The 15905-nt window shown below is 42.5% G+C and overlaps 3 protein-coding genes across 3 annotated transcripts in view; 2 read left to right on the plus strand and 1 right to left on the minus strand.

Annotated features, from left to right (window-relative positions):
• LOC113837940 (ephrin-B2-like) overlaps positions 1–15905 on the plus strand; it is a 423845-nt gene that overhangs the window by 238995 nt on the left and 168945 nt on the right. The window lies entirely within an intron of this gene.
• LOC118239765 (mothers against decapentaplegic homolog 1-like) overlaps positions 1–15905 on the plus strand; it is a 433113-nt gene that overhangs the window by 199309 nt on the left and 217899 nt on the right. The window contains 1 exon segment of the mRNA XM_035453600.1: positions 15127–15383. Within this exon segment, the coding sequence (XP_035309491.1) occupies positions 15127–15383 (257 nt within the window).
• The window catches only part of LOC113839150 (mothers against decapentaplegic homolog 1-like), a 313586-nt gene that overhangs the window by 145537 nt on the left and 152144 nt on the right, over positions 1–15905 (minus strand). The window lies entirely within an intron of this gene.

Here is a 15905-nt window from a genome sequence, read left to right on the forward strand (position 1 = left end):
GATGCCTGGGACACAGCAAAAGGTTAGCATCCATGTAGATTCTGCAAATGAAAAGTAGGTTCTCTTTAACAAGACAGAGTGCAATTAATTGCTGAGCCACTTCCTCTTTTTATTTAAATGTATGACTGTACATTTTATTTAAAAGATATTACACCACATTCCCTTTCTCTTCATTCCATGCCTTCTCAAACACTTTTTTCCAGCTTTTTCCTTATAAAGGATGTATGGGTGAGAATCCTGATACATGAAGACAACCACTTGGGTGTGTTGTATGTTGGTTTTGTGTATGTGGTTTCAGGTCTGATGAAATAGAGAGAAGTATGGAGTTACACATTAGGGACACAGAATAATACTCAAACTTGTATTCCAAAGGTCTCTATGAAAAGTGTATACGTAGGAGTCCTTATAGATGCCCATGAATTAATTTTCAGGTATTTCATTTTAAGTAGCAATCAGGAAAGGGGATTATTCACCTTTTTTTAATGGATAGCATAAACTGATTCAAATTATCTTTAGGGGAAATATTCACATGATTAATAATTTTAAGGAAAACCCTAAAAACAAGATGTTTGTCTTCATGGATCTCAAAGTCACATGTTAATCATAATATAAAATGCTTTCAAATTAGAAATCTATACCTTTTTAAAATTCCACCATTTAAAATGTTTACTGTAGCTTCGGGATTAATTAAGTGAAAAAGGTGAGTAACTGCCCACTATTTTCAAAAAGAGAAAAAAAGGGAAAATCAAATAATCAAACACTTTTAAGTAAATGAATTCAGGAAGCTCTACTCTTGTTTATAACAATATTCTGGACACTCATGGACCACAGAAGATCCATGTTTTAGGCTTTGCTATCCCTAGCAAGCACAGCACACAAGAAGAGAAACAGAAAGAAACAGAGACAAATAGATGTAGAGAGTGAGACTTACACAGGGGGAAAGACATAGAGAGACAAATAAAGAGGGAGAAAAAGAGGGAGAGAGAGAAAAAGAGAGAGAGAACTCTCTAAGAAAGCAATGAAATGTAACTTACAATGTTACAATAATCATCACATGTCTTTGTATCAATTCTTAAATGTGGTTGGGTCTCTCAAGATCACACTCACCGAAAATTCAATCTTTCTAGTAATATGTGTACTAAATACAAGATAAAAATCTTTTTTACTGATATTTTTCATATGAGGCAGAACAGATGATCTCTGTAAATCACAGGCCTACTGCATAATGAGTTCCAGGTCAGGCAAGCTTTACAAAGACACTGTGTTTCAAAACCAACTCACACCAAAATTTTCTACTTAACAACTTTACAACACTGAGAATGGTTTAACACATAAAGTAATTACCTTACAACTATCCCTTAACAGCCAGGGGTGGTGAGAATGGTTTAAAAGATAAAGAACCCACCTTAAAATTATCCCTTAACTGCTTGGGCTGGTGTCACACACCTTTAATCCTCATGAGGCAGAGGGCAGTGAATTTCTGTAAGTTTGAGACCAGCCTGGTCTACAAGAGCTGGTTCCACAAAGAAACACACAAAGAAACACTGTGTTGCAAAATAAAAGAATAAATAAATAAATAAAACAAAAAACACCAACTAACTCTTCACTTTTGCATTCTCAAGACATTTGCTACAGTACATGCCTATAATCCAATGCTTTTGATGACAGATAAAATGGAGACAGAACAAATCCTGAGAACTCTATTTATGTAGAGACCCTAGCTCAAACATGCTAACTGTAAAAGATAAACACCCAAATGGGTTCTCTCATATTTACACCAAAACGATGACACACATGTCCAAATTCCACACATAAAGAATCACATAAATATAAATAAACATAAATAAATAAATAAATAAATAAATAATAAAATTATAATAGCATGTTTTGGCACACATTGTGTATTCCAATACCTGGGTAACAGAGACAAGCAAAGTTCTGTGAATTTGGAGCGAAACTCATCTGCATTCTGAGTTCAAGGACAGAGAAAAATATGGAGAAAAATTGTCTCAACATAAAATTCCAAATCTCAATATAATTGACTCATCATGAAATCCTTTTCTAAAATACACTGTAGTGCTTCAGATTAATCTCAATAGAGGACCCAGGTAAAGGACAATAAAATATCTCTTAAAGTCATTTTTGGTGTGTGCTAGTGGTGGGTGTCAAAGTATTTTGAGACGCGAATATAGCTGAGTATTGTTGCAGAGACAGGCAGATCTCAATGAACTCAAGACAATTTACACTACAAAGTGAATATGATAGTAAGACATTTCTAAGTCACACACACAAACACAAACACACTCACAAATATACATACAGCAACAATGTCACACTTCCTAAGAGTGCCATTCCCTCCTAAGAAAGCTTATGGGTTCAATTACACTCAGACTACCAAGATTCTTCCCTTCTGCTGTGATTAATTATCTAAGTAAAAGATACTCCAGTAATGAACACATTGGCTTGTTACCCCTAGGCCAGTGTCTATCACTGTGTCAGCTTAGGAGATAAACTCCAGAGAATCACTGAACATAAAACATGCGGAATCATTGTTTCTTGATTTTATCTTTTGCTTTGTCACTGTCTTGTGCACATCTATCTCTCTTAACAAGCCCCGACCTGCTTACTCAGAGACATTGCCACCTAAGTGGGAGTCTTATTCCCTCAACAGTCATCAGTCAACACAATCTTTGCCAGGCAGAAATCAGACATTCTGATCTGAAAATACAGTCAATTGATGTTCACTCTGATGATCCTAGGTTTTGTGATTTGACACCTCAGCCTCTTTATGAGACAGAGAATATAATGTATGATAAGGTTTAAAAATCCAAAGCCAATATAATAATCCTATTAATCACTTAAGCATCAAGAACGAAAACACAAAGACAACAACTGGAAAACACAGATATGCCAGTATGCCAGGAAATGGGAAGAGGCAAGCACCAAAGATGAAGTAGAAGAAAACTAAATCTGTCCTCTGCATCAAATACCCCCAAAACAAAACCTTAAGGAACTGATAACTTAAAATTTTTTATGAGGAAATTGGTGCAGGTCCATCATTTTCAACAAAATGAATCACTATATTACAGTTATAGATTACAGAAAAACAGCACACAGATTCACATAACATGAGGTCTATACTAGTCACAAAGATACAACAAAAATGTGTAAAATATTTTTGAATGAATGAAGATATTGGTGACTAAAAGTCAAGAAACAATACAGGAAAAAGTCAACTTTTAATCAATAGACAAATCTAAGGAAAGGAAAAGTGTGATTCTGACAAATGTTACCCAATTACCTATAATTCTAAGCGTATAGAAATTAAATAAACACAGACTTCACAACTTTCACAAAATTATCTCAAAGCGCATCTGAACTGTTGTTTCTGACCCTCCAGCTATGGATAATTCATCTAAAAACAGAAGCCCCATGCTCTAGAGCTCTCTCCAGAAATGGAGATGATCTCTGCTGATCTCAGCAGCTCCTTGAAATTCCATGTTTCAGGCAAATGCAGTCCCAATGATGCTCAATCACAAAACAGCATAGAAAAATGATTTTAAATCTGCTTCCTGCCACATGGATTATGGCAAAAAAATGGATTCTGCCCTATCTACCTGCACAACACCATGTTCAACTGTGAACTCTGCAGACCTGAAACTTCTTTTCTTTCCTGGAACTAGAGTTCACTGAATCACCACATTGTGGTTAGTTGCAGCACCAACTTACAAGCATTCAAATCATGTATTGGTGATGGCAATGCACATCACCATTTTTCTTCAAGTTGTTAAACTACTTGAAATATTGAAAATAAAAACCTGGAAATAGAATGCAACATTCACAACTTCTAGAAAACAGAACTCCAGTTTTCTAATCTGTCTTCCCCCTGCTACCAAAACTAGTACCTATAAGTGAACACAGGACAGTGGTACTGCAAGAACTATATCGCACATGCCATTAAATCCATACTGGGAGGTACAGAGCATAAAGACCACTGTCCAGGGCAGCAAATGGACCAACAAAACTACAGTCTGGCTCATGGTCCATTTGAATCCAACAGAATTGAATGCTTACTGTGTGGTAGTCACACATGCTCTTAATCCTAGCACTTGTTAAGAAAAGGCAGTAAGATTTTTGAGAGTTCCAGACCAGCCTGGTCTACAAGATGAGTCCCAGGACAGAGTAACCCTGTCTTGAAAACCAAAGAAACAGACAAAAATTAACTACCTAAATAAATAAATGAAGTGATAGCTCAACAAACCTGCTATGAACATCATACACTTACCATTATATAGCTTGTGGTGTTTCTTACAACTCATTTCAGTAAAGGAAGAAGAGAACCATGGAAAGAACCCACAAATTACATGCCACTATTTGTCCTGACAACTACCTCTCACACATCAGAAACTCTGGAACTAAACGTCACTGAATCACATCATTGTGGTTATTTGCACCACCATGTTACAAGCATTTTAATCATGTGTTGGTGAAAGACGATTCAAATCACCAGTTTTCTACAAGTTCCTGATCTCTTTGCAACATTTATAATAAAAACCTGAAAACGGAATGCAAATTTCTGAACTTCTAGAAACCAGACCTTCAGTTTTCCCTGCTCCGAATACTCTCATCAAATTATGCCTATAGAGGAGATTTTGTGAGAGACCTCCCCCTCGGTCAAAGAATTTACATGGGCCAAATGGGATTTTACAAGAGAGTGAATCAGGTCGCACTCTCCCCACAGATACAGCGAGGACTCTACACTGTCTGCCACACCTCACCATCTGTTCCTCCCAATCTGCAGACTGCATCCCCAAGCTCACCATTTGGAGGTTTCCCAGATCAATGAAACTCTCAGCTCAGCTCCCTGAAGCAGCAACTGCAGCACAGCAAACAAAACTGCAGTCTCCTCTTCAAAACAATCTTGAAGACTGGGGTCAAGAAGAGCCCAGCACCTCTTCTGACTGGCAGGTCTCCTGGAGGGCCTGATTGGATAGTGGGGCTTGAGTGACAAGAGCACCTCCCATAGGGTTAGAGTGTGATTAAAGACACAGTATTGTGGATCCTGGCCATGCCTCCCACACAAGAAAAAAAATCCTATTTGTAGATCTGCAACGATTTGCATTTCAATAGCACTCGCCCCAGGCTCAGATTGCAGACCCTGATGACTTCCCGGTCTCCATAGCAACTTCCCCTTTTCCTCCAGGGGAAGTTCAAGAGTTTCTACACATCAAAGAGCCTCTCTGAGGATGCTGCAATCTGAGTCAGACCAACTCAAAATGAATTAGGAAAAGTTCACTTGGAAGACACAGCACGGGGATGGAGCAGATTGTTCCACAGCCTCCTGTCTTCATTACACTATTCTCCTCTACACTCCCACGCTGGTCTTCCAACCCTGGAAATATATCACAGGAAAGAATCCTAACAGTGTCTAAAGGTTTCTAACAACTCAGGATGAAGCCAGAGCAGGGTGGGCAGACGAGAGTTGGGTCAGGAGTGCAGGGCATGCTGGGAAATGTAGTCCTGAGCGACTTCTCTGCAGGGAGCTGGGGAAACTTCTCTAGGAACCTCTGGTACCCCTGGCTGACCTGGTAAGTGAATGAACCAGGGAATCAGTGAATCAGTGACTGAGCCAGCTGAGCGATCATGTGAACTGAATGCAGGCAGCAGCCAGGCAGCAGTCAGTGTTGCAGTTTAGGAAGGGAGAGCAGGCTAGCTGGAGAGCAGGGTGGGGTGAGCGTGGTGGTGGCTGGGGGTTCATTAATGAGCTTCCCCGTGTGTGCGTGCTCGCTTCCGCCCCCAGTCCATGAATGAATGAACGAACGAACAGCTGAGTGAATAAATTAATAAACGGATGAATGGATGGGTCGGGTACAGCCACACTGCAGCAGGTGGGAATGGGACAAGCCAGGAGGGATGGAGCCCAGTGCCACCAAGCAGCTGGGATCCTGGATCTGAAGGTGTTGTTGGGGTTCATGAGTTAAATAGCTGTTATTGTACATTATATAAAATAGAAATCAGGCACAAGGGAAATGTCTGGAGATCTACAAAGATGACACCAGGTAACAATCTAAGCAAGAAAGGAGAGGCTACCTTAAATGCCCTCCCCTGATAATGAGAGGCCACCGGATAGCCCTCACAGACACCCACTACTCACTGAACTGAACTGGAATCCAGTTGCAGAGAAGGATGAGTGATGAGCAAATGGGTCCAGACCAGGCTGGTGAAACTCACAGATACGGATGACCTGAACATTGGGGAACTCTTGCTCCCCAGAATGATAGCTGGGATACCAGCATGGGACTGATCAAGAACCCAGGAACATGGGTTTCATTGAGGAAACCTCAGAAATCTACGGGACCTCCAGTAGTAGTTCAGTACTTATCCCTAGCATAGGTGTAGACTATGGGAGCCCATTCCACATAGAGGGATACTCCCCGAGCCAAGATACACAGGGGTGGGCCTAGGAACCCTCACAAAGCAGACAATAGACTCTGATGTCAACCCTATGGATGGCCTCACCATTCAGGGGGAGCAGAGAATGTATATGATAGAAAATGTTTTAGTTGGGGGGAGTTGTAGGAGCGGAGGTGAGGGAGAGGGAACTAGGATTGACATGTAAAACAATCTTGATTCTAATTCAAATAAAAGAAAAAGAAAAAAGGGACAACTCTTGCTCCCACTGTTAGGAGTCCTACAAAAAAGAAATAAAGAATGGCTGTAATTGAATACTAGGTTTTCTATTACTAACACATGATGAACAATTTCAAAAGCCTATGTATAATATGATCTTATATAATAGAAATTTGTCAGTGTTTCTCAAATTTTCTCTCAAAATGGTAATCAATCATGGATTGACCAAGTTTTGGTTTGTATAGCTGTGAAGAGACACCATGTACATGGCTAATATTTATTTTATTTTTAAAACAGGTTTTCCCTGTGGCTAATATTTATTTTATTTTTAAAACAGGTTTTCCAGCCTCCCTGGAGGCTGTCCTGGAACTAGCTCTTGTAGACCAGGCTGGTCTCAAACTCATAGAGATCCACCTGCCTCTGCATCCTGAGTGCTGTGATTAAAGGCATGTACCACTACACTCTGGCTATGGCTAATTTTTAAAGGAAAAACATTTAATTGGTTGGTTTATATTTTAAGAGTTTTATGAAGCAGCATCATGTTCAACATGAGAGAATGCAGGCAGACATGGTGCTATAGAAGGAGCTGGGCATTACACATCGTGACCACTGGCAATGGAAAGTAGTCTGGGACACCGTTGATGGCTTTAGCATATATAAGGTCCACCCCCCCAAGTGACACACTTGCTTCAGCAAGTCCATTCCTAGAGCTAGTAAACAACCTCCTAAGAGTGCCATTCCCTTTGAGCTCTTGGGGGGCAATTACATTCAGACTACCACAGCTATTATGCATTAAGATTCATAAGGAAGTATGGTATATCCTTTTGTATGAGTAAACAATGAACCCATCATACTGAGAAAGATTAAGTTTTTTTTATTTTCTTTGTTTTTTTTGGGGACAGGGTTTCTCTGTGTAGCTTTGGAGTCTATCCTGTCACTTGCTCTGGATACCAGGCTGGCCTCAAACTCACAGTGATCTACCTGCCTCTGCCTCCTGACTGCTGGGATTAAATGCATGTGCCACCAAGGCCCAGCTGAGAAAGACTAAATTTTAAGCTTGTTTTCACACCATAATTTATTAGACTATGAAATTTTTGCTGTGACACACCTAAGGCCCCATGATACATTACTTTAAGTATGCAGCTTTCATTTCACACAATTTGGGAATAACTAACACATTGTTGATTATACTTGAATTGGACAGAGAGGCTAGTGAGGAAATTCTTTAACACCAGTAATATTTTGGTGGAAGCCTGTTTTAATAACTTTGCTTCCAATGACTTGTGCATGTTAAACTTTTATTTTTCCTGCTTTTTCATGTGCCTAAAGATAAGCAATACTGTCATTAATTCAAGGCATTCTACTATATTTTGGTCTTAATTGTCAAACATATTTATGAATCAGAACCATGATTGTAATGAGCATAGTAAATAAATTTCTTTTGGAATGTAAAAATAGCTTAGTTAGTACCACTACTACACCCAAAACTGTCCCAGAAATGCAGAACCCAGTGACACACAAACACTTTACTAGCAGACACAGTCCTTGAACCCCATGACCCAATGGTCTTTACATTCCTTCATTGGAGAATATTATGTTTTTGAAAGACAAAACAAAGCCTTCCTCAACATACCTTTGCAGATTTCTAGTTTTGGCTTGTTATATTTAATCCAATGAAAAACATCTGTTTGTTTAAATGTAATCTTTATCATATTTTATGGACACTGGGTTCTCCCCACCCCTGTGGAAACAAAAGCAAATCTTCTTCCCTGATGTAACACATATCTTGGTTTTTATTCCAAGCTCAAAGTATCTCTAAAGTATATAGCTTGCTTTAATTTAGCAGTTTCTTTTTTTAATATCTCCCAATGCTGTTATTTCCTTTTCAGTAGCATTTGAAAAATATAAAGTTAATGATCTATTATTTAATCTATCTCTGGTAGTCTTAATTTTCCCTTTTACTTTACTGAGCATATCTTTTATAGCACCTCATAAAGTGTTAATGTAAGTAATCATTTTTTTTCTCCTTTTGGTTTTTGAGGCATGGTTTCTCTACAGCTTTGGAGCCTCTCTTGGAAACAGTTCTTTTAGACCAGGATGGTCTCAAACACACAAAGACCCGCCTACCACTGCTTCCTGAGTGCTGGTTTTACAGGTTTTCACCACCACCACCTGGCATAAATAATATTTATTAAGAAAAGATCAGAAGTCAGATATGGGGTAAGAACCTGAAAGATGAGAGAACAAGTTGATCAGCCATCAGTGACTCCTGCCTCCTCCATTTCTAAATCTAAAACAGAGAAGGATCCTCCCTCAGCCCATCCTTACCAATTCCAGTCTCCAATCTCTCCACAGTTTTCCAAATCTCTATGTATTTTTGATCAGTTGACTCCTCTGCTATCTGATGGCACCCAAGCTTTATTATAAAAATATGATCAATAAACCACACAACCCCCAGAACTTCACTTGTTATCCATCTCACACGTTTGCTACTTCCATTCCTCATCTGAAAGTGTCCATGACAGATGTCTCATAGCATGGACATCTCAACATCCTGTGGTCTCAAATGCAACTCAGCTTCATCTTCACTGCTTCATGCAATGAACTCTCACAGACTCTTCACTTGGGATCTTATTGTCAAAAACATAGATGTGTAATATAGTGAAGAACTGACCACAGAAGAAAAATCAATCATCTTTATATTTTACAACTTTATTGTTTGCATAGTCAGTAAAAAATAGATGATTCTGCAATGATTTTGTGGACCCTACCAAGCTTGAATCAAATTTCCCAAATCTTTAATAATGTTGCTCCTGAGACAAGGAATCACTTTGCCTATTCAATCAATGGGGTAAGGACATTCTTGGATAGAGTTTTAAACTTGGGCTACCTTCCTAGTCTTTTAACGAAGAGCAGGGCCCTTTCTTTAATACTGGTAAAAACCTTAAAAAATTACTGTGTTTTCCATCAATGGATTGCCATAACAAAACAGAGACTTCCATATATTGTTCCTTGTGTATTTATGTCCTTTTCACTGTAGACCTGCAGGAGTCAACAGTAATAACCATCAAAAGAAACAATATTTTATCTATGACATCAGTCCTTTACTCTTAAACTCTGCCTTATCCACTTTCTTCAGATGTGTAGAGATGAAGAAAGATTCACAGCAAAAATATCACACAAATGAACTCCAGCTAAATTTTTCGTGAAATCTTCTAAGAACCTGTGCTTACATACCAGCCCAAGATCAGCGAATACAATCAAAAAGAATGGAGCCAGATTTGGCCTAGAGGGCCACAGCAAGATAAGAATATGACTATTTTATTGACAGGAAACAGACTTTTTATATCTTTTTCAGAAGCATAAGATAGTGGCAATTTCCAGCATCAATACAGTTGTAGTTGTCAGGAAAACATGAAAATTGCAAGCCATAAAGGTAAAAAAGATTAATGTCTAAGAACAATTTTCTTGTTAAGCTTACATAGTCCTTGATTACTAAGAAATCATATAGAGAAATACAGATTACCCTGATTGCTTGATTGCCTGATGGAGTTCATCAGTTCATCAGGGGCCAGTAGGTACATTGTGTCCCAAGAGTCATGGGCTTTAGCCTGAATATGTTTTGACACATATGTCTCAAGGCAGATAGGTCAGGCCAACTGCATGGTGCCCTGCAGAGACTTTTACCCACTGAAATCCTGATCCTGACTGCCAGGGTCTGCATTACGCTGGCACTCCCATCTTATGTGTCCTACAACAACAGCCAATTAATCTTTATAGAGACCATTTACGGATTTTGCCATTTACAGTCTTGATACTGTCAACTTCTTCCAGAGGCAGGCAGATCTCTGTGTGTTAGAGGCCAGTAAGTGCCAGGAGAGGTTCCAAAGCTACACAGAGAAACCCTGTCTAACCCCCCCAAAGAACACCTGTTGTTGGACAATGAAGTTAAAATTATACAATGTAAATAGGAAAGTATCCTCAACTAATAGTGATGGCATAACTGGGTGCTGGTGTGTAAAAGACTGCAGACAGATCCTTACCTATCACCATGCACAAAACATAAGTCTAAATGGATCAAAGACCTCAGCTTAAATCCAGCCACACTGACCCTCTTAGAAGAGAACATAGGAGGTATCCTATAAGAATTTCTAAAGTAGACCACTTCCTGAACACAACACCCATAGCACAGACATAAAGATCCACAATTAATAGATGGGACCTCCTTAAACTGAGAAGCTTCTGTAAGTCAAATGTTGTAGTCAACAAAATGCAGAGTGTTGAATGTCAAGGAGGTACTAGAAAAAGTTGGTCTCTCTAAGTAAGGCAAGCTGCTTTCCATATATACATCAAGAATGTTGAAGTTGACCAGAAACATGCTCCTACACCATGCTCCCTGATACCAATGCTCTGATCAGATTAAATCCACAGAGCAAAGTTATTGAGAGACCTTCCTATAGGTTGAAGAGTTTATGTTGACCACATAGGCAGACAGGGAATCTGTTCTCTAGAAGACATGGAATCTGGCCATGCTCTCCCCCCAGATACAGGGAGGGCTCACCACACTGTCTGCCACACCTGGCCATCTGCTCCTCCCCATATGCAGACAGCATCCCCTAGCTCACCATTTTGTGGTTTCCCAGATCACTGAAGCTCTCAGCTCAGCTCCCTGTAGCAGCATCTTCACTACAGCACACAAAACTGCTGGCTCCTCTTCAAAGTCAAGCCTGAAGCCTGGAGACAGCAAGAGTCCTGCACCTCTGCTGACTGGCAGATCATATGGAGGGCCTGATTGGATAGTGAGGCTTGAGTGACAAGAGCGCCTCCCATAGGGTTAGAGTGTGCTTAAAGACACAGTATTGTGGTTCCTGGCCAGGCCTCCCACAGAAGAAAAGAAATTTTACTAGATCTGCAAAGATATGCATTTCAACAGCATGGCCCCTGACTCCAATTACAGACCCTGCTATCTTCCTGGTCTCCATAGCAACTTCCCCTTGTCTTCCTGGGTATAATTGAAAAGTTTCTACACCCCAATAATCCTGTCAGGGGATGGAGCAATGCAAATCAGACCAAATCAAATCGAATCAGAAAAATCTCACATGAGAGATGAGGCTCTCTTCCTCCCCTCCCCCCACACCTCAGTCTCAGCCAGAGAACAAGTATTTGATCCTGAAGTTCAGGGGCTATTGATTTGTGGGATAATCAGTAATGGTAGAGACTGTGGTTCCTGGAACAACAGCCACAACATTAGGAGCAGGAGCAGCGGCGGTGGCAGAGGGCTCCCTCACCCTGATTTCCTCAGTTGCTGCCCTGGCTATGGGGATGGGTGGAGGGGAGAGCGGCAGCAGCAGTAGCAGTGGCTGGAAGAAACAAATCACCTGCAGATAGTTTATGCATGGGGTTTGTGAGGGAGGAGATAACTCTCCATGCTCCCATGACCTCTCTGACAGTCCAAATGGTGTAGTGTGCAAGTATTTTGAAAAAGGGTCTGTGTTTATGGAAACAACTGCAGATATGAACACAGCAAGCCACTACTGAAGTACCCTGAAGGGATAAGAAACCAAGGAAGAATGAGAGAAGGAGCCAGCTGCTGTGGAGATAAAGCAGCATCTCTGCCCCTGTACTGCAGTGGGAGAGTGTCACTATGGGGAAAACTGTGTGTGTCTCCAGAGACTCCTGTGATTTGTGTGGCCTGTACGTCCTGCACCCAATGGATGCTGCCAAGAGGTCACAACACATAAACTCTTGCATTGAGGCCCATGAGACGCACATGGAGGTCTCTTTTGCTGTGCAGTGCAGCAAGGACATGGTATGTGGGATCTGCATGGAGGTGGTCTATGGGAAAGCAAATCCCAGCAAGGACTACTTTGGGATACTCTCCAACTGCAACCACACCTTTTGTCTCAAGTGCATTCACAAATGGAGATGTGCTAAACAATTTGAGAGCAAGATCATAAAGTGAGACTCTCCCCAATCTTCGTTTATGCTTTCTATTTCCGGGAAGAATTTAGAATCCTGTGCCAACTTCCAACCAGAAGGACCACATTTAAATGCATGGTCCACCTTTGAGCTTACCATCACCAATGAGTGACGGCAGAAGGAAAGAACCTTCTGAGTGTACAGTACTTGGCCAACAAGGCCAACTGGCTCTTGCTGCTCAGTGTTAGAAACCATTCATCTCTCCCCACCTAACTGTCACCGGGAATCGAGTCTTCAAAAGTCTGTCTGTGTCAGGCATTCCGGTTTAAAACACTGAGACACAGAGACCCTCAGTTCTGAGCAGTCCCGAGTCACGAATGGCCACACTGCTGGGTCTGCTCTCAGCACACTGCAATCAGAAATGGAAAGACGTGGACACCGCCCCAAACTCGGCCAAGTCCCCGGGCAGAGCCAAGAAAACCAGGCCCCTGCCGAGGCGCCTCCTCCGTCTCCACCGCAGCCCTCGGCCTCTGCAGCCTAGGAGACAGCTCCCGCCCGCCCGCCCGCCCGGGGCTCGCCTCGGGGGCCGCCGCCGCCTGGGTCCCCGCCCCCGGCTCCCGCAGGATGCACGGGCAGCCCGCGCTTCCCACAGCCGCCCCCGCTCCTCGCGCTCCCGCCCGCGGCCTCCACTCCCCCCGTTCTGCGCGGTGTCGCTCAGCTTGACTTTCTTGTCCAGACTCCCAGGGGTCTCCATGGCCGAGAAGCGCGGATGCCCAGCAGCTGAGCGAGCGCCCGGGAGCGGAGGCGGGGCCGAGAGGCCGGAGGCGGGGCCGAGCAGAGAGCAGGGGCGGGGCCGAGAGGCCGGAGGCGGGGCCGAGCAGAGAGCAGGGGCGGGGCCGAGAGGCCGGAGGCGGGGCCGAGCAGAGAGCAGGGGCGGGGCCGAGAGGCCGGAGGCGGGGCCGAGCAGAGAGCAGGGGCGGGGCCGAGAGGCCGGAGGCGGGGCCGAGCAGAGAGCAGGGGCGGGGCCGAGAGGCCGGAGGCGGGGCCGAGCAGAGAGCAGGGGCGGGGCCGAAGGCCGGAGGCGGGGCCGAGCAGAGAGCAGGGCCGGGACCGAGCAGAGAACAGGGGCGGGGCCGAGCAGAGAGCAGGGGCGGGGCCGAGTGCTTGAGGCGGGGCCCGAGCATCTGTGAACACTTTGCTTTTGTGTAAGCTCAGTGTCAGTGCTGGTGTGGGTCAGCTGATCATAGCACTCACAGTGCTGATGTAACCCAAGCATTCTGGAAAGTCATTTGGCAAACAGAAATTAGTAAAAACCGTCCAGTGACATTTGTCATGACTACACTAGTAGATAATTAGTGTCAACACTGGTCTGCCGAGAGAGCCTGGTTAAACAGTCACAGCAGCACAGTCATACAGAAATGTGAGAGTTTGAAACAGAGGCTTTAATGATTGCCAAACCAGACACAGTACTGCAGACTATTAATTAACAATCATTTTCCTGGGTCACTGAAGGAATGTCAATATTTTCTGCATCTTTATTTTTCATATATTGTCTTAATTTTCTAAAATAAAAATTCATCAATTTCGGTATCAGGGAAAAGGGGTTTTTTTTCTTCTTAAAAAGTTTTCTTTATATTTTTGTTCTTAAATATATCTCTGTATATCACTAAACAAAATGGATTTCTGCCACAGTGGGTAGAGCTGATACTGGAGTCTTAGCCCTGTGTGTCTGTAGAAATGCCACATTGTGTTTCCTCAGATAGTCTCACTAGCGTTTTCTACTAAGCCATTCCAACTAAGCACCTTCTTAGCTCAAAGTCACACTACCTGTCTGTTTGCTAGCCTCTTCTTACTCCCTCGTGAGTCTTAGCCAGAGGGTCCATCTTGCTTTTTGAAGATTTGCTTTTGTTTATTTTCTGTGTGTATAGCGGGGCACATAGTGGTCAGAGGACAAATTTGCAGAATTGGTTCTCCCCTTCGTCCAGCTTTAATAGGAGGGGGTCCAGGACACTCCCTGCTTCTCCCTGAGAAGGAGGGAAGCTGCCTGGTCTTTCAGCATCCTAAGTTATAAGATGTTTTCAATTATTGTTTTTTGTACTTATTTCAGTGAGCTCCTTTTTCACACAGTATGTTTTTTTTTTCTATTTAAAAAGTGTCTGTTTTAACTAGACCTCATGTCTTACAGCTTCCAGCAGTAATTCTTCAACCCGGGTTTCAACTCCTCTGTGTTTATTGATCATCCCTTCTCTCTCTCTGAACTTTTCTGAACAATTAGCCTTGGCATAAATGCAGAAGACTTTAAGCACACAGGATACCCCAGGAAACTACAGGTTTTATATTGCTCTATTTTTAGAGTGTCCATATACTTTCAACTCTGGTTAAGCAGGACATTAAATACCAAAATGAAAATGTCAACCATTGTTATTTTTGAGAGACTTGTTTGTTCCTGAACACACTGGTTATCACAAGCATAACATAGTTAGCTAGATGTCTGTCAGAATGGCTATGTGAGTGGCCAAACTTGACTCTGCCTGGGTGACTTTCAGCCTATGACTGACATGGTCTGTCCTCTCACAGGTGTCCACCTGTACTATGTTGGAGGAGAAGTGTATGCCGAATGCCTGAGTGACAGCAGCATCTTTGTGCAGAGTCGGAACTGCAACTACCATCATGGGTTTCATCCCACCACTGTCTGCAAGATCCCCAGTGGGTGTAGCGTGAAAATTTTCAACAACCAAGAGTTTGCTCAGATACTTGCACAGTCTGTGAACCATGGTTTTGAGACCGTGTATGAACTCACCAAAATGTGCACTATTCGAATGAGTTTCGTGAAGGTAAGCAGTGCCCGCCCATCTCATTCAGGCCTGACCCCTGCTATTTACAATATGGATACCTGTGCTTTCCTGGTATTTATTTCTATCAGCACCCAGTGTCCAAGAGGTTGTCATGGGAACAAAGAATATAGTCCTCTCCTCCCACCATGTAGGTCCCAGAGATGGAACTCAGGACTCCAGGCTTGATGGCAGGCACCTTTATCTCCCACTGCCCTCAAGCCATCTTGCTGTTTGTTCCGGGTCAAGTTGGGGTTTAATATCATCCAGGAAGGCCTCTATCTGGCTGAGGATGAGGTTCAAATCCTGATCCATCAGCTCTACATCTAGGATGCTTGTCCTGTGTGCTTCTACCACCCCATTGTTGGGGCTCTGGTATGCTGTGCCAGTGTCCCACCCACTGTGCTCTCCTCGGCCCCATAGCTACTATAATATGATAGAAAATGGTATGTATTTAACATGAAGCTTAAATGCACGACCATTCTATGAGATCAGCTGAATAAATGTGCCTTTGTTCTTCTCACT

This window comes from Cricetulus griseus, unplaced genomic scaffold (assembly GCF_003668045.3).
Source record: "Cricetulus griseus strain 17A/GY unplaced genomic scaffold, alternate assembly CriGri-PICRH-1.0 unplaced_scaffold_1, whole genome shotgun sequence".
Lineage (NCBI taxonomy): Eukaryota > Metazoa > Chordata > Mammalia > Rodentia > Cricetidae > Cricetulus > Cricetulus griseus.